This window comes from Camellia sinensis, chromosome 13 (assembly GCF_055761805.1).
Source record: "Camellia sinensis isolate YWXY chromosome 13, ASM5576180v1, whole genome shotgun sequence".
Lineage (NCBI taxonomy): Eukaryota > Viridiplantae > Streptophyta > Magnoliopsida > Ericales > Theaceae > Camellia > Camellia sinensis.
This window is the reverse complement of record NC_138973.1, coordinates 28,347,876-28,371,129: the sequence shown is the minus strand read 5'-3', so window position 1 is coordinate 28,371,129 and position 23,254 is coordinate 28,347,876. Positions and strand designations below refer to the sequence as shown.

Here is a 23,254-nt window from a genome sequence, read left to right as displayed (position 1 = left end):
GAACATAAATAAATAAATAAATAAGACTAGGAATTGCAAACTCATATAACTAAACTCAACTCTAGAAAATAAATAAAACTTCTCAAAACAAGAAAAAAAACTCAACCCCACTTGGTCTTGGTTTCATTGTAAAATCCAGAAAATGAAACATCAATAATAAGCCTTTCTTTTTGAAAGAAGTAACTATAAAACTTCAAATATGAGCCTTTCCTTTTGAAGCTCGAAAAAGAGTTAGAGCTGAATTTCCAAACACAGCTAAATTCTGGATAAATCAATGACATTTACATTCCAGGTGGTTTTTTTTCTCTCATAAGTCTATAGAAGTTATCTTAGTGCTAACTTTTAAAGTAAAATTACAGTTCATTAATGAAACAGTCAGGCTCACAAATATAGTTCCAGCAATTTTCAGAAAAGCACTAAAAGAAATTAATTATAAAGGTATGTACATATACAATTAAGTGGTCAATTTCTATCAATGCCAATAGCTTTGAATTTATTCCTACAAAGAAAAATACATCCAATTTGACATACCTTAGCATAAAAATTGGGATAAATGCAGGTTATACCCAATGTTGTTAAGATCGCGATCCGGATCGTAGGATCGTACAATCCTACGATCCACTTTTGGAGAATCGATCTGGATCGCATAATGAGTCGTATTTTGTTCAGGATCGTTGCAGGATCGTACGTGGGATCGTAGGATCGTATTTGGATCGCGATAATATACAATCCTACTTTTGGCCTTTTTTCTGATATTTTTATTACAGGTTTGATGCATTTTCTAAAGACCCACGAGTCCACGACATGAGATTAGGGCAAAATATTGGGGGAAAGTTGGTCACGAGAGCTGAGCAGCCTCCATCCAGCCTCCATCCAGATTCCGGGTATGCTTCTTCTTCTTCGTCTTCTTCTTCTTCTTCTTCTTCTCTGTTCGGCTCATTTTTCTCTGTGCTTCGACTCCTTCTCTTCTCCTCTGTTCGACTCCTTCTTCTCCTCTGTTCGTCTTCTTCGACTCCTTCTTCTTCTCTGTTCGTCTTCTTCGACTCCTTCTTCTCCTCTGTTCGTCTTCTTCGACTCCTTTTCTTCTTCTCTTCCATCTTCTTTTTCCTTTGCTACTGTTTTTTTTTTCCTCTTCTTCCATTTTTCTGTCTTTCATTCCCCTTTTGTTTTTCCCCCTTTTCCCCTTCTTCTTCCATTTTTCCCCTTCTTCCATTTTTCCATTTTCCTGTCAACCTAATTTTGAACTTGTAATTTATTTTTGCAGATACCATACCACCAAGGAAAAGTGCGTAGATACCACCAAGGAAAAGTGCAGCTTCATACAGGTTTGTTCTCAATTAATTTGTAAATTGTAACATGACTTTAGATTACCTAGTGAGTTGATTCAATGTTTGCTCTGTCTTTTTATTAACATAAGCTAAAGTTGCTTATGATTATGTAGTCTTTCATTTGTAAATTAACTTCTAAATTCTAATTTATCCTTATCTATAATTTCAATGAGGCCTTTGTAGGGCATCATGGTATTACTATTGTAATCAATTTATTTTTTACTGTAACTTGACTTTTTTCTCTCTGATATTTCACAACTATCAAATTATAAATTGTAGTAAATTGATTCAGTGTTATTCAATATATGATTGTAGGTTTGTGAATTGAGTTAACAATGTCTGCCTCTGGTTCTGGAAGAGGGAGGAAGAGGAAAAATGTTGCGGGTAACCGAACAGATCCTGGTTGGGAACATGGAATTGAAATAGATGCTGCAACCAAAAAGGTACAATGCAAGTATTGTAACGTGACTCGATCGGGAGGTATATTTAGATTAAAACATCATTTAGCTTGTACTCATCAAAATGTTGAGCCATGTCCTCAAGTCCCAGAAGATGTTAGAGGAAAGTTCATGAGTCTTTTAAGAACTCAAACATTAGAGTCTTAAAATAAAAAGAGAAAGATGTTTGATGTTGGTGATGATTCTGAAGAGGAGGTGGAACTATTATCATGTCATCATCAAAACAAACAAAAACGGGTGGGTGCCATGGATAAATTTGTGATGAAGAAATCTGGACGTCAAAATCAAAAAACTCTCAATCAAATGTTTAAGAAAGAAGAGAGAGATGATGTTTGTCAAACCATAGCTCGTTTTTTTTACACTAGTGCAATTCCTTTTAATTGTATCGACAACCCTATATTTCCACTCATGGTTAAGAAGATTGGGGATTATGGAAAAGGACTTGTGCCACCATCTTACCATGAAATTAGGGTGACATTTTTAAAAAAAGAAGTGCATGAGACACTACAATTGGTTGATGAGTTTAAGGAACAATGGAAGAAGACCGGATGTACAATTATGTCGGATGGATGGTTAGATAGAAAGAGAAGATCCATATGTAATTTTCTTGTGAATAGCCCTAATGGAACTATTTTCTTGTCATCGCTAGATACATCCGACATTTCAAAAACGGGTGAAAAGGTTTTTAAGATGTTAGATGAGGTTGTTGAGAAGGTTGGAGAAGAAAATGTTGTGCAAGTTGTAACTGACAATGCTTCTAATTATAAATTGGCGGGACAAATGTTAATGGATAAAAGAAAGGGCATGTTTTGGACTCCTTGTGCCGCCCATTGCATAGATTTGATGTTAGAAGATTTTGAGAAGGAAATACAAGTTCATCGTGTTACAATTGGTAAAGGAAAAAAGATTGTGGCATACATTTATTCAAGAACCAATCTTATTCATTGGATGAAGGAGTTTACAAAAGACATTGAATTTATAAGGCCTGCGGTAACTCGGTTTGCTACATCTTACTTGACATTGAGACGTCGTCATGAGCAAAAAGGTGCATTGTTCTCTCTATTTACATCAAACAAGTGGAGGAATAGTAGATTTGCGAAGTCTGAAAAGGGAAAAAAAATTAAAAATATTGTTTTGGACAATCGATATTTTTGGAAGGGTGTTTCTACCCGCTTGAAGGCTGCAGTACCTCTCATTAAGGTACTTAGGTTGGTGGATTCATATGAGCATCCGGCAATGGGATTCATTTATGAAGCAATGGATCGTGCGAAAGAGGAAATTCAAAAGAATTTCAATAATGTCCTAAGATGGTAAACTTTTTATTTAGTGTTGGCTATTTATTTACTCTTTAATACTATTTCCCTAAACTTTTTATTTATTCATTAATAATATTTATTAAATTGTGTCAGCTATGATCCTATATGGGCCATCATTGATAAAAGATGGGAAACCCAACTCCATCACCCATTGCATACTGCAGCATACTTCTTGAACCCTCAGCTTCATTATAGTCCCAATTTTCAAGCTGATGCAGAGATTAAAATTGGGTTGTACAAATGTCTTGAAAAAATGGTCCCTGACACTAATGAGAGGGTGAAGATAGATTTGCAAATTGATGCATTCAAGAATGCAAGAGGACTCTTTGGTATACAGAATGCAATCTTGACTAGAAAAAAGAGATCTCCAGGTTATTTATTTTTACCCTAAGTTGATTTGTAAGTTGTATCAATCTTATGTTATGATTATTTGTTTTGAAGAACTTTAAATTTTGAACTACTTAATTAAAATTTTGATGTAGGGGATTGGTGGGACTCTTTTGGTGATGAATGTCCTGAGTTGAAGAGGTTTGAAATTAGGGTATTAAGTCTAACATGCAGTTCATCGGGGAGTGAGCGCAATTGGAGTGCTTTTGAGATGGTACACTCAAAGCGAAGGAATCGTTTACACCAAAGGAGAATGAATGACTTGGTCTTTGTCATGTACAATTTGAAACTGAGACAAAGGCACAAGAATAGACAAGCAATCATGAATCCATTATGTTTGGATGATGTTCCATCAGACGATGAGTGGATAACAGAGAGAGAGAAGCCGACTCTTCCAAGAGAAGGAAATTGGTTGAGTGTGCTTGATAGGAATGCTCGACATGGATGTCATTCAGAAGATGAGGAGGTAGATGCTCTTGCAAGGGATTTGGAACAAGCATGTAAGTCTAGGTACATGATACATCTTTTAGTTTTAATTAGAAGTTGCAATTTGGATTTAAGTTGGATTTTTTTTTTTTAACTCTAACTTAGGCCATGACCATATTGGAGAAAATGTTGGTGAAATTCATGAAGTAAGTGATGATGATGATATGGATGACAACATGAATGCTCCAAGGGATTTTGATCATGACTTTGATGATGCTACTATTGGTGATGATGACATTGAGGAGTTGGGTGATACTGTGGGTGATGATGAAGATGAGGGAGACAATAAGATCAACAATGTTGTTGATTGTGGCAATGATGATTTCGGCGATGAAGATGATGACTTATTTTAGTCTCTTGTTTATTTATTCTTCTCTTATTTTAGTTTGTTTTGTTAAGGATATCAATGTTCTGCAAGTGTTAACTTGAAGACTTGAAGTTGAATTGCTATTTTCTTTTAATATGTTCTTTTGTTAAGATTTGAGGAAAATGTTTGAATGACAACTTGAATTGCCACCTTCTTTTATTATGTTTTCTTTGTTTAAAAAAATGTGCAAAATGTATATTTGAATTGATTATTGTTAGTGAACAAGGCACACAAGTGAGAATGCGAGGGTTTGAACCTCGATCTGCTCATAAGTATGAGAGCTCTACCATTTGAGCTACATTCTCAAGTTTTTTTTGGGTCATTTTATATGTATTTTGATAGTATTCGTTAGACATATAAGAATTATTGCATTTTTTCATCGTTTTAGTAGGATCTTACGATCCCCGATCCGATCCGATCCTACGATCCGATCCTCCAGACCCCCAAAACGATCCTATGTAGGATCCCGATCTTAACAACCTTGGCTATACCATTCCAGCTGGTTGGGCAGTTACGGTCTATCCTCCATCTATACACTTGAACCTTGCCAAATATAAAGATCCCCTTGACTTCAATCCATGGAGATGGGAGGTAAATTGATTATTCCAGAATTACATACTATTTGATTTTTACCCACAATCCGTTAATTGCTAAGAGCATACTGAATTCTCATATCTTATTAAAAAAATGAATAAACGAATGATATACAAGGAATGGAATTTAATGGTGCATCCAAACATTTAATGGAATTCCAACAGTGCTCTTAATTTAACATTGCAACTTAGAATGCCTTTCATCGCAGAATGACTTGCAATGAACCTCCTGATTATCATCACTGTATCTACTAATATACTGTATGTGGCAGCTAAAGTAGAAAAACAAAAGAAAAACATAACATTTCCTTCAGTTCAATATGTATATAACACAAAAGTAATTGCTAATCAACACTACAATATCACATAATCATTGAAAAACCTCGAGTTGATTATATGTTGTTTTTAAACTTTGAGAATATAGGTTAATTGTTTGTCTTTGGTTTTGACACATTAAATACAATGACTATCAATCACATAGTGTGTTCATCAACAACCACATGTTAAAAATAAAATAAAATAACAAAGAATTTCAATTGTCAAATAAGCTATTTTCCAACTAAAATTTGCCATTTTTTCAGGTACCCATAAAAAAACAATACACTAAAGATCTCAAATTAAGCAGCTAATATGAATTGGGAAAGAGGGGAATTTGGGGATATTTACATAGATGAAACTCCCTAGTTACTCTGTTTTCATGCTGAGAAAGAGTAAGAAAGATAAGACAAGGTCTATAATCTTTCATCTAATTCTACAATTCCATGAATTGTAATCTCCAATTTCAACTACCCAACCAATTATTAACCCTCTATCATCATGATGGTCAGAAAAATAATAGAACAGAGATTCACAAAGATAAAAATCCGAGTTAATCTGTTTCCTTGTTGAGAAAAAAATCCATAATCTTTCATCTAATTATACTATATTCGTACATTTTCATCATTCCAATGCATGTGAAAGACAGTAAAACAAAGACCAGGTCACAGAGATAACAACCCCAGGTCCCTGTTTGGTTGCCGAGAAAAGGGAAGAAAAACCCACAATGTTCTTAATCATTGCATGCAAGCTAATTCATCAGTACATGTTCATAAGTGCATCTACAAACATGCAAAAATAAATTAACCCGAAAAATCAATCCTCAACTAGGTATTTGCCCATATGGGTTTCTCAATCAGACCCAAAAACAAAGCAAAAATAGTCGAAGAACAAAAAGAGAACGAGAGAGAGAGATAGAGAAAGAGAAAGAGAAAGAGAAATGAGAGATAGAACTCACCACGCAGGAGAACTATGTTAAGCGCCAACGAGATCGCCGGAGAACTCTGATCTCTAGCTGCTTTCGATGCTAGAAATCTAGCTGCTTTCGGTGCTGGAAATCTGATCTGGAGTGGGAGTGTGGGAGTGAGAGAGAGTGAGAAAACCCTAGCTGTAAACAGGATGTCAAAACATAAGGAGAAATGAGCCCGGCCCATTCCCCGATGGGGAATTAAATTAGATCACCTACTAACCTAATGGATAGAAAAATAAGGAAAATCCACATTTTTCGTGTAGGGTCTCCATGGATAACCATTGGGTATTGTTTTTATTGCCATTCTAACACAGAGGTGAATATCAAATTTTCTAATTCTCATACCAAATCTACAAATAGAATAAAATAAATAAAAAGGGATGTGTGCATTTTTATTCTCTCTTTTGTTCTTATTGGATAGTGAAATAAAAAAGCTTACCCACCATATTCTTGTAATTTACCTATAGTTGACTAACAGCTAAAATTTTGCAGCCTCAAGCGAGAGAGAGAAAGCTGAAATAGAGGGGTTTGAGATAAGTGTTGCCAAGACAAGTTTTAAGCCTAACACAAAGACTCTAGCAGAAAATGAAGGGGAGGGACTAGCTAAGGTTATATTTCTTAACCTTGTTGTTCTCTATAATGTCAGCTTTGTGTTTGTTTTCTTCTTTCTCATTGTCACATTCATTTTTCTGTTCTTATTAACAAGTTCTTGTGATGATCTAAACCATGTGGTCAAGCTTATACCTTGCTCTTTTATTACCCTTCCTTCACTCGTTATAAATAAAATTTTGTAACTATTCTTCTATTTCAATTTCTACCTTCATAATTTAATTATACTCTTGCACTTAGATGCTTCTCATTATTTTACTTTTATCTGAATTATGTTGATTTATTCTTCCTTGGCGGTTTATATGCAGACCTGAATTCTTATGAAACCAAACGTAAATTTTTTTTTGTGAATTCTTATATTGTTATTCTGTTAATTTCTTGTTTCAGCTTCATATTGAACAAGGATCTGTGCTAGAGTCAGTTGGCCTTTCTCTTGGTGTGGTGAAAGGCATTGTTGGGTAGACTATTTAAAATAGCGTACTTTCTAATAGTTTGAAATACCCAAGGTTAATTTAACCTAATGTGACTATTTAAAATAACATTCAGTAACTTGAACTTCTCATATTTATTTTTGTTATCTATTCACTGCACATCTTTTATTGGCTTTGTTTTTATTATTATTATTATTATTATGTTTTATGATTGGCAGAGACCGAGAGGATTGAAGGCCATGGGAAGCAGCACGGAGATCGATTCAAAATGACGGTGAAGGATGGATGGGTATGGGGCTTTCCTTTAGATTATTATTTCTATTCTTTTTTTTCTTTTTTTTTTTCCTTTGATCTGACTGGGGGGTTGGGTGTTTTTGTTCACTTTCTTCTTATTTTTTGTGTTAAACGGGGAAGTGGTGAGAGAGAGAAGAGGATAATGTTATTTTGTGGCTTTGTATACAAAGTAGTAATTTTTTCATTGAGAATTGTGAATTTAATTTTTGGATATGTTATTTTGTGGGTAAAGGTGATTGGATATTAAATTGAATGGGAAAATGAATTAATGCTGCATTTGCTATTTGAATGGAAATTATTATTTCATATTAGTGTTATTCAGTTTTATTTTAGGTATTCTTTTAGTTCAATCACATAAAATTAGCACAATTTCAAAAAAAAAAAAAAGAAAGAAGATAACACGGCATTCCTAAAAATGTCACTATCATACTAACGGTTAGAATTTTTAAAATTAAAAAAACCTATGATGGCATTTTAAAAACGTCGCTAAAACTATAGTGACGTCATAGTACGTTAGGATAGGGCATTTGGAGGCGTTTTTAAAATTAAAAACGCCGCCTATACTAATATAACAATGTTTTCCAATCGTCGTAAAGTTATAGCGACGGTTGCGTTATCAATGTTTGGTACTAAACGTCACAAAAAAATAAACGATATTTTTTACACCTATAAAACGCTGCTAAATGTGTATTTTCCAGCAGTGAGGGGGTGGTGCATAGCCATAGCTTTTGGAATATACCAGACCAGTTATCTGGGTTTTGCTGAAAATTTGCTATGAAGATCAACTAGGGTGCAAGAAAAGATGATGATCATGAGAAGCAGACTGGCGTGCTGTTCTCGGGACAGAGAGATTAGCCTTGACTTTGATGAACAAGAGGGCAATAGGAATGGCAACGGGGCGGGGCAGGGCCGGGGATCACCCTCCCCGTCCCCGATCCCCGATTGTGAATATCTCCCCGGCCCCGGCCCCGGCCCCGGCCCCGGCCCCGGCCCCGATCCCCGACGGGGAACCTACCGTCGTCTCCATCCCCGCCCCCAACGGGGAGCGGGTTTCCCCGACCCTGAAATATCCCCGACCCATTTTTTTCATCATCAACAACTTATAAAAAAAAAAATTCTGGTTCAATCATCAACAATCATTAAAAATGTACAAGCCCTCAGATCTGGTTCATTTTCTTTCACCATCTGGTTCAGATCTGAGAAATGGCGAAGAAAAACACTTTAGATTTAGAACTGAAATGAAGAGAGAGAATATAGGGGGAGAGAGAGAGAGAGAGAGTCGTCTTACAGCGGAGCTAAAACCCCATACTTCTTCGCCGGCGACGATGGCAGGGTATGCAGCGGCGACGATTGATGATCATGCAGCGGCGACAATGATCAGATCACAAAGAGAGAGAGAGTGAGAGAGAGAGAGAGAGAGAGAGAGAGAACAGATCTGTTAGATCTGAGTACACCTCTGCGGCTGTAGCAGTGGGCTCGAACCTACGGTGGTGGTGGCCATGAGAAACGAGAGAGTTAAGAGTGAGAGTTGAGATGAGAGTCAAAAAGAGAGTGAGAGTGAAAGAGAGAGCTGAGATTCCGATCAAAAAAAAAAAGAGAGTTGAGATGAGAGTCAGAAACAGGTTAGAGAGTAAGAGATATAAAACAACACAGCTCCTCCAAAAAAACATAAAAAAAAACAACACAGATATATTATATATATATATGCATATAATATAAATATAAAGGGTATAAATGTAATTTTATTTCGGGAAAATTCGGGGATGGGACCGGGGACGGGGACAGGGACGGGGCCGGGCCGGGGCTTGAACACTGATCACCGTCCCCGGCCCGAAACAGATCGGGAATTGATTTTCAAATACCGTCCCCTCCCCGTCAGGGGTATTTTTCGGGAAAAAACCGCTCAAATCGAGATCGGGGTCAGGGATCCCCATCGGGTCGGTTTCAAATTGCCATCCCTAGAGGGCAAGCTTCCTTAGTACTCTCTCTCTCTCTCTCATATTTTATAGGCTATTCAAATCTTCCATAATTTATTTCATTTTTCTCTCTGGCCTGCATGGGATGGGCCACAGATGGCAATCTTAGTAGGGGTGGAATTCGGGCGGATTTGGTCAGATTAGGAGGTTGTTTAAGGGTTGGTTTGGCATAAATTAAATAATATAAAAAGTTAAAAAGTCACTATCTTATTTAAGTCATATCATCTTATTTAAATCACATCACCTCTCTAACCCATCACATCAAACCCAACTCAAACTCAACCCATATAAGCCAACAAGTCAAAAAGTGCACTTTTTTAGAACATCCCAAACCTAATTCAAGTTGTGTTGAGATCTGTCCAGGCCCACTCAAGCCCGAATTGTAACCTGAGGTTGCATGCCCAAGCCCGACCCAAGTTAAATCTGAATTGCCCAAATTGTGATTTTTTTTTTCCGGCTACATTATTAAATTATTAAAATTTGACTATATTTACATTTTATATATATATAGAAAATCATTAATACCATCAAAACAAATCATTTATATAATGTAAGAGAGATGCTGCTATAGTAGTTTTTACAATTTATGAGTGAAAATTTAAAAAAAAAAAAAAAGATTTTATATTACTTGTATATATAATATATACTCAATATGATTTAATAATCTAAATTACTTTAATATCATATAATGACTAATAATTTATATATATATATATATATATATATATATATGTTTAATATTTTTATATCTATATATGTATAATTCGGGTTTCGGATTGCTTGAGTTGTTTGATGTCATTGCCCAAGCCCGTTTAAATTTAATTCGGGTTTCTGAATTTTTTACCTAAGCCCGTACTGAATTTGGAAATATCTTGTCTAAGCCCTAAAAAATTTCGAGCTGGATTTAGATTGCTCGGATTAAGCCCGTCCAAATTGCACCTCCTAAATCTTAGGAGTGGTTTGGGATGATCTAAATAAGTGTATTTTTTCATTTTTTATGAAATATGAGTTGGATATTAGTTAGATTTGAAGTGATGTGTTAAAGAGATGATATGACTTAAATAAAATTACGACAATGCTACGTAGCTCAAATTTTGTGGCTCAAAAGTGGCTCAAATGGCCAAAACGACGTCGTTTTGAGTACAAAACAACATAAAAATGGCCAAAACGACGTCGTTTTAACAATTTGAGCCATTTTTGAGTCACAAAATTTGAATTACAAGACATTTTTCATAAAACTATATGATTTAAATAAGATAGTGACTTTTTTAAAGGATGACAAAGAAGACTTTAACCTTTAACTATTGGAACGTACCTAACACATGGAGTAAGCTAAAGGCCAAATGCAACCCGCGTGGGTAACCTAGTGATAAAAGGGGTTTTTTTATATGGAATGAACAGTAAACTCGAACGTCTTAGGTCTGATTTCTTCTGATATAGCACATACTCTTAATTGATACATGTGACAAGTTTATTGCTACAAATTCAAAATATTTTAATTATGTTCTTAAAAACTTCTTAGTGGTTGTAAGAATATTTATATATATGTATATACTTAAAACTGTATGGGCATTGATATTTTTCTTATTTTATATTTTTAATTTGTTCAACACATATAAATCCTTGATTTGAGTCCGATAAAATATTCAATTAAGTGATGAAAGGTTTTTTTTTTTCCTTTCCATTTTTTAGATGGGACTGATGGAAGAGGTTGGTTAATTATTTTTGTTCAATGGTTTAATCATTTTTCACAAAGCCAAGATGGTTGGGATTAATTTAATTTATATTAAAAGGTCAAATATATTAAAAAATTAATAATATTATATTTAAATCATAATAATTTTATTTTTTTTTTCATAAAATTACAATAAAAATTAAATATTCATCTCAAATGAAATTTTTTTAATCAAATTAAAATAATTAAAAAATCAAAAAATTAAACTAAATTTTTTTTTTCTTCAAACGAAGCCAAAGTAAATGGTTGTTGAATTGCAACAAAAAACACAAAGTAGTTGTTGAATAGATTTGTCCTAAACTTGTGATGGTAGAGCCACATATGCAGTCACATTCAATCAAGTTGTCACATGATATTTATTTGAGTATTACTAGGTGTAATGAAAAATATTTTATAAAAATAATCATTTCATCCTTAAAGTATACATGCAATAATGTGTAATATCAAAATGTCATGTACTTAAAGATTTATATTTTAAAAAAATAATATGTGATTGAGATTTGTTTCAAATGTGATTGAGATTCATTTCAAAAATATTGATAGAATTTTATTTTAATATTATCTAGAAAAATTCTATACATACATAAAATTAATACAAAAAATTGTATAATAATGATGTGATAATACTATTATTATAAATAAATATATATTTAATGATATTTTGTTTTGAAGTGAATGGTTCATCGTAAGCTACATTATTATATATGAAAATTATGTATGAATTTTTTATTTATATAATATTAATCACAAATAAGGTCTCAGATAATCTTCATTTGATACTAATCATTGCAAACTAATCACTATAAGAATTTCCAAGGCTCTATTTGGTTTATGGATTTAGAGAGAAATTTGAAAAAAAAAAAAAAAAAAAAGGTGCATTTTCAAACACAACCTAGAATTTTACTCACACTCCATTTCTTTGGACAAAAAATATCTTGTAATGGAAAATATTTTCTACAGAAACTTTTTTGTAGAAAATATTTTACTGAGAAATTATTTTTTTTATATTTGATGGTGACAGTAGTGGAACGAAGGTAGAGGTGGTAGTATGGTGGTGGGGCGACGCCAATGGTGATAATGACAATGATGATGGTGATGGTGAGAGTGGTGATGGTAGTATTGTGTCATTGGTAAAATTTTAATTTGAAAAATATTTTTTACTTTTTAAAAGTTAAAAATATTTTTTTTGCCCAAATAGACGTATTTTTTATTGATCATAAAAAATATTTTCTATTAACTTTTATTTTTCATTATATCAAATACTACAAAATATAAAATATATATATATATATATATATTAAAAAAATATTTTCTACTTAAACAAACAAAACGGGACTATCCAAATTACTATCAGACGTTGATTGATTGTGATGATAAACAAAATATCATGTTTGAACATGTGGACTGGAAGGAGATTTGATCCCCGAAGGAATCGATCCAGTAACAAAATATCGAATTATCAAAATATAAAATTAAAACCTGCAGCGATTCATAATTGTGCGTTAGAATTTTCTTAGCAATATATGAAAATATATCATTAGACTTTTGTGGCTAAGGGTGATGTTCAGGTTGAGAAGGGTTTGTGCCATTTCGCAGTTCGTTTCAATTTATTTTATTTTTTTTAAATCAGCTCTTGGGTCGGTTATTAACTTATTATAATTTTTAAACTTCAATTATAGTATTAAAAAATTGAGGTAATTATTAAAAAAATTGGAATTTTGACCCTTATAATAATATAAATTCTTAATTTTATTAATTTAAATTCAAATATTTTAATTTTAAATTTTTTTTTGTTGAATAAAACCAACAAAAAAGAATTTTTTTTGTTGGTCGATTTTACTAAATGGTTTAAATTGATAAAATTAAAAATTTATTTTGTATTATGATCAATTTTTTTAAAAAAAAATTATAATTATTTACAGTCTAATTGTAATTTATTTCTTTTTTTATAATTATTTCAAAAAATTCCTCCACTGATGACACGTACAAGGTTGAATTAATGCTTTAATAAGCAGTCTTCAATCTTGATAGAGCAACGTACAATTAAAAGATAATTATAATTCAGTGTAATAAATCAAAACTAATTACACAAATGAGGTTTGTGTTGGGATCTGGGATCCCGCCCAAGACCTTATAGAAATCATTGCAAGCAGAAAAACACACCCACACACAAGGAGACACAATATTTTACGTGGTTCGGCCCAATGCCTACGTCCACGGGAGAGTAACCGGTTATCACTATACCAATGAGGAGATTACAGAAAGATTACAATAGAGGAGGAGCTCACACTCTCCTCACTCAGCCACTCACCCGTCTCCCTCGCTCACACCGAGGGAGACGGTCTCTCCGCCTCACATCTCTCGCACTCTTTGGTTCACGGTTTTCTTCCTCACTTACTCCACATTTTGCTCTCTCCTCTCAACCTCCATTTATAGGTGAGGGAGTAGGTGGGAGAGCCTTTGGGCAGCCTCCATCCTTGACTCTTCAAGATGGTTGGTGGCCTTCCATTGTTGACCAAGGTGTGTTCCCATGGAAGAGCATCACCTCCTTCACATGGGGTGAATTCAACAAATCACCCCCTCAACCCATGTGAGGTGATCCACTGCACATACTGCTGCTAATCTTGTCACGCCCAAATTCAACTCAACATAGTTTGCATCTCCTCACTGAGACGCTGCATCCCCTGAAGCTAGAGATAAAACACCAGAGATACAAGAGAAGGAGGGAATCCGACATCCTCAACTCAACTCACACCACTCTCTGATTTGGAGAGAGCCACTGCTCCTATCTCCCACAGATCTCTTCCATGCTTCCTGTCTCGGATGTCTATACCTGCTATGCTTGAACTTGCGCAACCAAGATATCCGACACCCCCTGATTGGATGTCCTGCACCCCCTGCTGGGATGCCCTTGACTGTCATGCATTACCTCGCAGGACCAGTCATTGGAGCAATAGAAAACTCGTTGTTTATCTCATCAACGTCCTCTGTCTTCTTTGCTCGGAGCTTTTCCTCTGAACTTTCAGCCTTTGCCCTCTGCACTTCTGAACAACCTCCTGGCGTTTCCACATACGCTTGTTGTCTGTGCCTTTGCAATCCCTGATTTGCTGTCCAGTAGATTGATGGTTGACAGTAGCTCCATCTGTCAAAGCATCGTCAGCTATGCAATTCCTTGCATAGTGCCCGTACCCATGGCTTCTGGTCTCCTTGCGTCGAGCTCGCCTGAGAGATCCGCATCAACTCTATCCTCCGCTGCCATGGAACTAAAGAAACCACCATAGAGAAATAAGACTTGCCACTCCTTGGCACGCACTCTTGCGTTTTACCTGTCTCAATTTCTCTGTCTGGAAGTTCCTGTGAACTGTCAACAACCCGCTGCTGCACACTCTTCTCGCGCCTCTGTACGACACTCTAGCGTACCCTTGCACTGTTGCACGTCTGCAATTGTACTTCTGCGCTTAGTATGCTCCTCTGCAACTATTGTTCTACATGTCCACATACCATTAGTACCTTCTCGTATACAGTAGCTCCAACAGCCACAGTATTTCCCTAAGCCTGTACTGGTTGCCAAATCATCTATCCGTCGATGAATGGTCTTCTCTTTTGATTGAACCAGATCCTCCAATCACCTTAACAACCAGGAAAGTTCCCAGGAAAGACTGGTGGGGTCACAACCGGTCCCACTTAAGAACCAGTCTCCTTAGACAGTGTCTTTTTGACAGAACTTTCCTAGACCTTTGATCTTGAGATAATCATGTCTGCAATCCTCTGATCGCCCCTGACCAATCCTGATCTCCCTCGATCTGCCATTTGATCAAGCCTGATCTCCTCTGGTCTTCAATGATCTATCTCAATCTGTATCTGGTTGTCCAATCGGGTCAGAATCTGCCCATTCTAACCTCGTCAGTGAATCCGCAGCGTTCCACAATATCCGGCAACCTTCCTTCGAGTATTGAAGATGACAAACTCCCATGTTTTGACAATCTTTCCAAACCGTTCAGAATTTCACTATTCTGACCTCGCGGTTGCGTCCGGAGCGGTCCGTTTAGCTAGGACCAACCTTCGCTGCACTTCCAGGGACCTCACTGAAAACTTTCCCCGAAAACTGGGCCACACCACAATTTTCTAAAAATTCTGGGCCAAATTACAATTTTCAGAAGTTCAGGGAATATTCCGTGTACCAACAGAATATTCCGTCCACTGCCCCTAACGCCGTCTGCCACTTTAATCTGCCTTCTTTTTACAGAAACTCCATTTCCAAAATCTGACCGTACGGATGTGTCCGGAATACTCCAAATAGTCGGAAACCACTATTGGATCACCAAAAACGGACTCCAAATGGCTTCGATCTAGCCAAAACATTTTGTACGCCTCAGATCTGCGGCTGCACCGTAGCCGCGAAACACAGGATTCTTCCTCCTGCGGATGACGTGGCAGCTGACATGGCTGATGACGTGGCACGCGCGTGCCACACACGCGCCTCCCCCACTCGTCTTCTTCCTTCTTCCGCGCGTGGGGCGCGTGCCTGCGACTGGGCCGACGCGCCGGCTGCCTTCACGGCGCGTGGCGGCGCGTTCCGAGACTGGGACTCACGCGCCTTATTCAGGCGGCGCGTGGGGGCGCGTGCCAACTCCTCTGGGTGTCTGCGTTATATGGTTGGACTCCTCTTCTCGAGCCCTTGCTCCTGGTATGCTCAAAATCGGATTTCAAGCAACTTGATTTCTGGGCAGTTTCGGACAACACGCTGTTTTTGTTCCGAAACGCCACCGACGAGGCTCTGATACCACTTGTTGGGATCTGGGATCCCGCCCAAGACCTTATAGAAATCATTGCAAGCAGAAAAACACACCCACACACAAGGAGACACAATATTTTACGTGGTTCGGCCCAATGCCTACGTCCACGGGAGAGTAACCGGTTATCACTATACCAATGAGGAGATTACAGAAAGATTACAATAGAGGAGGAGCTCACACTCTCCTCACTCAGCCACTTACCCGTCTCCCTCGCTCACACCGAGGGAGACGGTCTCTCCGCCTCACATCTCTCGCACTCTTTGGTTCACGGTTTTCTTCCTCACTTACTCCACATTTTGCTCTCTCCTCTCAACCTCCATTTATAGGTGAGGGAGTAGGTGGGAGAGCCTTTGGGCAGCCTCCATCCTTGACTCTTCAAGATGGTTGGTGGCCTTCCATTGTTGACCAAGGTGTGTTCCCATGGAAGAGCATCACCTCCTTCACATGGGGTGAATTCAACAGTTTGCAATTCTCCATGTGGAAGAAACCCAGCACAAGAAGAGTTATATCCCCACCACTGTAATTATTTTTTGATTTTGTAATGAAAATCATGTTAACAAGAGTTACTTCTGTTGTTTTATAATGAAACCTCTGTTTTTCTGTATTGCGAATTCTTTGTGCTATTCTGTAAATCTGAGGAGGAAACAGTGAATCACATCCAATTGTTTTGTCCTTTGGTTTGGAGAATCTGGTCTGATGTAATCAATTGGCGGGGTTTGTCTTGAGCTATACCAGTTGTATTGAGAGCCTTCTTCTTTGGTGGTCTGGTGCAGGGCACGCCTTGAGTTGTTAGGCCAAAGGTGAATTTTTTAAATTGAGTCTTTCATATATTATTACTTAAAAAAAATGTTTGGATAAAATGAAAAGTATAAAAATTTAGTTCTATAGCTTTACTATTTAACTAAATTTAGATAACAAAAAATATATATATAATAGTTAAACTTCAATTAGTGGAATCAAATTTTTATTTTTTAACTTATCAATGCTATAAGAGCTAAAATTAATTGGGGGTAAGAATAAAAATTTTCTACACAACTCAAGCAATATATATAATTAGTAAGTTAGAATTGATCATTTTTCAACATAAATCCAAATATGACACAACTCGATAATATGAATTATTAATTATATATTTTAACATCACTAAGGAACGATATGACATTTTTTTAATCTTTTATTTAACTCCAACTAACTAAATAAAAAATATATATAAAATAATAACTTAAGGCTAATATCTTTTCTTCTTTTTTTTCGTTTAAGATATGTATTTTTTGTTACATATTTTAGAGTCAATCTAATAAAAAAATATATAGTGATAAGGTATAGTTTTTTTAATTAGAAAAATGTAATTGAGTTGAAATCAAACATTTTATGAATAATTTCATCTAGTAAAAATAAATTTGATAACTTGTGGGAAAAATTTTAATCTCTGTCATATATTTATTGAGTTATTTTTAATTAAAAGTGAAAGTTTTTACATTAAAGATCAATTACATGAATGAAAATAAACCATACAATAACATGAAAATAAATAAGTTAAGTTAATATTGAAATAATTATAAAATAACACGACATAACACACCTCCCTAATTTTAAAATCTTAAATTTTGTTCAAAATTAGGAACAAGAGTGACCACCTTGGTTGCCTCATCTCAAAGCTTACGCTAATTTGGTGTTAAGATCTGGTGTCAAGTTCACGAAATCACTGTGCATTTGGAAGATTGTCCCTCCTGCTGTTTTGTGCTCCGTTTGGAAACAATGCCTATTTTGGCAATACAATTAAAAGTTAATTTTTTTGATTTTTTAATTTTTTTAGATTACATTATTTTTCTATTTTTTGTAAATTTTTTTCAAAAAATAATTAAAAAATTAACTTTTAATCTACTCCTCAAAATTATTTGTTCAATGATGACCAACTTGACTTTATGAAGCTTAAAGATATGGTTAGAGTGAAAGTCTCTTTAGGATTTGGGGTCCTGCTGTCACTAAAGTCATTTAAAAAAAAAAAAAAAACTCAAAAAATTTTTTAAAAAATTAACTTTTCACATACTTCTCAAATGATGATCAATCTGACTTTGTGAAGCTAGTTTGGCATGATTAAAAAAAGATAAAAAGTCAAAAAGTCACTATTCTATTTAAGTCACATCATCTTATTTAAGTCGCATCACTTCTCTAACAAATCACTTCAAACACAACTCAAACCTAATCCATATTTCATAAAAAATTAAATAATACATTTATTTAGTCTTTCCAAACTAGGCAAGATTTGGTTACAGTGAGGGTCTCTTTAGGATTTGGGATACTGCTCTGACTAAAGTCCTAGTCAAGCAAAGATACGTTTCAGTGGGATTTTTTTTGAATTTTTTTCGTTTATGTAAATCCTTTATATTAAGGGTTGATTTAGAATGTTTTAAAAAAATATATTCTTTAATTTATTGGCTAATATGGATTAGATTTGAGTTAGGTTTGATATGATGTGTTAGAGAAGTGATGTGATTTAAATAAGATGATGTGACTTAAATAGAATAATAATTTTTTAACTTTTTGTATTATTTAGTATACCCCAAACCAAGACTAAGATTCATCGAATATATTATTCATGTAAAAAATTAAGTTAATCAGAAATCAACAATCCAATGATCAGATTCAAATTGTTTAAAAAAAATTATCAAGACTATGTTAACTATTTATTTTTAAAAAAATAAATATACTATTGTAATAGAGTTATAGATTTTCAATTAGGGCCGGTCCTGAACTGAGAAGACTAAGGTTTCGCCTTAGGCCTACAATTTTGAACAAAATTTAAGGCTCCTAACTAAGGGAGTGTCTCATGTCGTATTATTTCATAATTACTTCAATATTATCTCAATTTATTTATTTTCATGTTGTTGTATGGTGTTATTTTAGTTCGTATCCGATTGATATTTAATGTAAAAACTTTCACTTTTAATTAAAAATAACTTAGCAAGTGTATGGAAAGATTAAAATTTTTCTCATAAGTTGAATGTTATAAAATTTATTTCTACTAAATGAAATTATTGATAGAATGTTTGATTTTAATTCAATTGTATTTTTCTAATTAAAAAAAGTGTACCTTATTACTATATTTTTTTTTTCTAGATTGACTCTAAAATAGGTAACAGAAAAATACATATCTTAAATGAAAAAAAGATATTAGCCTTAATTATTATTTTGCATATTTTTTTATTCAATTAGATAGAGTTAAATAAAAGATTAAAAAAAATATCATAGTATCCCTTAGTGAACATTAAAATATATAATTAATAATTCATGTTATTGAGTCGTGTCATACTTGGATTCATATTGAAAAATAGTCAATCCTAACTTGCTAATTTTATATATTGCTTGAGTTGTGTCGAAAATTCTCATCCTTACCCCTAATTAATTTTAGTTATTATAGTATTGGTAAATTAAAAAATAAAGATTCGATTCAACTAATTGAAATTCAACTATTTTATATATATATATATATATATACATATATATTTATTATTTAAATTTTGTTAAATTATAATGCAATAGAAATAAATTTTTATCCTTTTTGTTTTATCCAATTTTTTTTTTTTTTTTTTTTTTTGGTAATGATATATGAACGACCCAATTTAAAAAATTTGCCCTAGGCCCCTAATAACTCAGGACTGGCCCTGTTTTCAATCAATTTGATATTTTGCACATATGATCTACTCAACGAACTCATAATATAAACAATTTGAATTATCAAAAAAAAATCAAAAAAAAAAATCCCTACCCAGATACCATAGATCACTACTGTGGCCTAGTTTGGAAACTCGACTAAAAGTTAATTTTTTAATTTTTTGATTTTTTTTAGTCATATTGGCCTTGTTTGATTTGTATTTGAGAAACATGTTTTGAGATAAAAAGTACGAAAATTTGTTTGGTTTGATTTTTTTTCAAAAGATGTTTTGAAAAATTATTTTGAAAGAGAGTTTTAGAAAAAGTGATTGATTTGATGTGTATGAGAGAGATTTGTTTGAAAAATTTATAAACCAAACAAGTTTTAAAAAAAAAATTTGGAAAAATTTGTTTAGTTTGATTACTTTTGAAAACTTATTTATCTCTCTATTTTTTTCTATATTATTTTTTAAAAAAAATTAAAAAATAAAATAAAATATCAACTATTAACCTACTTTTTCAAAATAAATCTAGTCACAGGGCTATCTCTAGTTCCGTAACCTTATGTTGTGTTAGGGAGTTTAAGAAGAAATTTAAAATGAGAAAAGAAAAAGATATGGGCTAAGTCTAACTCAAAGGGGATGGGCTATCATGTGCATGACATTGTGTCTAACCCGAATGAAATCAGGTTCTGTGATGGCGGACTTAGAGTGGGCTGAGTTATGAGTGGGTGGTACCTTTGCAACTTATCTGCCTCATTTGGGGAGTGATTATTTTTTTAGGTTTTTAAATTATCAATAATGTTAGGAGGTCGTAAATTCTGTGACTTAAATTATTTGAAACTGTCAAAATGACGTCGTTTTGACTTGTTTTGCACCCAAAACGACATCGTTTTGGCAGTTTCAAGTCATTTGAGCCATAGAATTTGTGGCCACCAAACATTCTCCTTAAATTATTTGACTATTTTTAATAGGTTATTTTAATTTTTGTGTTTAGGAAGATGGGTTAAATTTTTTGTTTGATTGGTGTATTAGAAAAAAAAATGCTTGAGACCTCTAAATTGTGAGTTTTAGAAAAACTCTAACCTATGAGTCTTGCTGTGTGATTTGATGTTTTAGCCTTTATTTTTTTTTAAATTGTCACGTCACTGGTGTTTTTATTAGAGTTCTATTATTAGAACTCTTAATCACCACTGATTAGAAAATGTATTTGAAATGATATTAGGATGAGAAATAACCAAATTAACCCTAAAAAGTTGTTGCTGACGTGTTAATGTGATGTGTTGAGATACAAAATGACTGAATTACCCTTGTGTGTTGAAATGCTGAGTCGGTGTGTTAGTCATACATTAAAAAGGCAAAATCGTAATTTCACCCTCTGTTCCGCACAGCCATGAGTCATGTGTCAAACCTCAGCTACAGTAAAAAAAAATTTGGCCATTTTGAATGAGGTTAAACATGAAACCTTACTTCCCAAACGAATGAGCATCCTCTCCTTAATTTTTCTCCTTGTCTCTCTATTTGTTGATTATTGGGCCTAATTTTAGACCTAATTTTAATGATTTGAATCATTTATATTTTAAAATTTATTGAGTACATCATATCTGTAAAAAATAAAGTTGATCGGATATCAGAAACTACATGTTTGGATCATTGAATTAAAAATTATTTTTTTAAAAAATTTAATAAATAATTTTTTGAACACATACTTTTTCATATCCGATCAAATTAATTTTTTATAGATATGATATACTCAATAAATCTTAAAATATGAACGATTCAAATCATCAAAATTTAGTCTAAAAATAGACCCAATAACCTAACAAATAAAAAGTCAAGAAAAAAAAAAAAAAAAAAAAAAAGGAGATCTTGATGCGAAACACCGCTACTGTTAGCTCATGGTAACGGGTGACATCATGATGTGGACTCCCTAGTGCTGAGGGTGAGCTCTCATTGGCCTGAGTTATTAGTTGGTGGATTCTTTGCAGCATATTGCTTGCTCTTGAGGGGGTTTGCTTGCTTTTTTCCTTTTTTTTTCATCAATCTGTTGATTAAAACTAATTAATGATAAGATGATTTTTTTTTATGTTAATCTAATTAAAATTTGGAAAGTCATTATAATGCTTGTTGCTCGTCGTTACTTTATTGATGTAATTTTATATATATATATATATATATATATATTGTGTTTATCAATAAAATCTTTTTTCTATAAATAAATATAAAAAAAAACAAGAGTTACATCTAGTAATTTTGAAACTTGTTAGATTAATAAACTAAAAATAAAAAATTATTACATCCGTCTAATTAAATTAATAAGTTAAAATTTAAATATTTCTAAACTCAAAATAAATTAATATAATATTAAATAATTAATTTATATAATGTTATTTTCAATTAATTAAATTAGACATATTTAATAACTTTTTATTTTGAAACTGGAACGATTGACAAGTGACAAAATATAAAACTCCTTGTGAAATAAATAAATAAATGTGAAATGTAAAGAGATTGTCGCTTCAAATTCTTTTGGCTTGTGGAAATACTAGTGCTAGTCAACCATCACCCATCTTTAGTGAATCTAGGAGGATTAATGATGTTGACGGAATTCGCTTCAAAATCTCTTGACTTGCGGAAATATTAAGTTTTCATTTTTCAGAAAATACTCTTTAAAAAATTTTACGTTTTTATTTTTCATATTTTCTTATTTTTATTAATTTTTTTTAATATTGTAAATAATTTTTTTATTTTTTAGAAATACTTAACATAAATACACTTAAAAAATAAAAAAATTGTAAAAAAAACTTTTAAAAATTTACTAAATACCAAAAATACAAAAAGAATACAAGAATTCAATACATTTTTTATATTTTTATGTATTTATTAATTTTTTGAAATATTTTTTCACAAATTTTTACTTTTTAGATATATCTAACTAAGGTGTATCTAAAAAAGTAAAAAAAAATGTTTAAAATTTAAAAAATATTCACTAAAAATAAAAGAATACGAAAATCAAAAAACTCAGTTTTCAAAAAACCTAATCTAGAAAACTCAAACCAAACACACTAAACACTAGTCAACCATCACTCACTTTTGTGAGTCTAAGGTCAAGTTTGGCTACTACAAAATAATTCATCTTTTTATTTTTTTATTTTTTTCATCATATCACCTTTTTATTTTTCTGCATATTTTTTTTATAAAAAGACAAAAAATACACTTATTTAGGTCATTCCAAGCAACCCCTAAACTCAGGTGAGTGATTATTACATATATCGTATTATATAGTATTATAATTTGTGAAAAATATTAGTTATTATAATTTTGAATTTGGGGATTGAAAAATATAAAAGACTATAGTGATTGATGATTGGTAAAAAAATATGAATACGTAATATTCTAAAAGTATCTAATAATTTTCCATGTGAACTCACATTTTTTAATAAATTTATTTAGATAAATTACATTAGGGTTTGAATTCTTTTAAATTGGACAATTTAAAAGAGTAGTTAGACTTGGTAAGTCCATTTTCTCCTAGATCAT

General features: G+C 33.2%; 1 protein-coding gene and 1 long non-coding RNA gene across 2 annotated transcripts; both read left to right on the top strand.

The window, feature by feature from the left end:
* The first annotated feature begins 685 nt into the window (after positions 1 to 685).
* LOC145806561 (uncharacterized) lies at positions 686 to 1,491 on the top strand. The gene is made up of 2 exons (XR_014349885.1): positions 686 to 884; positions 1,265 to 1,491. It is a non-coding gene; the product is annotated as an uncharacterized LOC145806561 (long non-coding RNA).
* A 155-nt stretch (positions 1,492 to 1,646) lies between these two features.
* LOC114263049 (uncharacterized) lies at positions 1,647 to 4,710 on the top strand. Its single transcript, XM_082903876.1, has 4 exons — positions 1,647 to 3,096; positions 3,196 to 3,473; positions 3,585 to 3,989; positions 4,081 to 4,710. Exons 1-4 carry the CDS (start codon positions 1,949 to 1,951, stop codon positions 4,326 to 4,328), a joined length of 2,079 nt encoding a protein of 692 aa, XP_082760002.1. The 5' UTR covers positions 1,647 to 1,948; the 3' UTR covers positions 4,329 to 4,710.
* The last annotated feature ends 18,544 nt before the right edge of the window (positions 4,711 to 23,254 follow it).

Bases quoted from the DNA above. Each gene is read 5' to 3' on its own strand.
- LOC114263049 (XM_082903876.1), top strand. From the start codon at position 1,949: ATGTTTGATGTTGGTGATGATTCTGAAGAGGAGGTGGAACTATTATCA. The intron at 3,097-3,195 runs GTAAACTTTTTA...AAATTGTGTCAG, and splicing joins TTCAATAATGTCCTAAGATG to CTATGATCCTATATGGGCCA. The intron at 3,990-4,080 runs GTAAGTCTAGGT...ACTCTAACTTAG, and splicing joins AAGGGATTTGGAACAAGCAT to GCCATGACCATATTGGAGAA.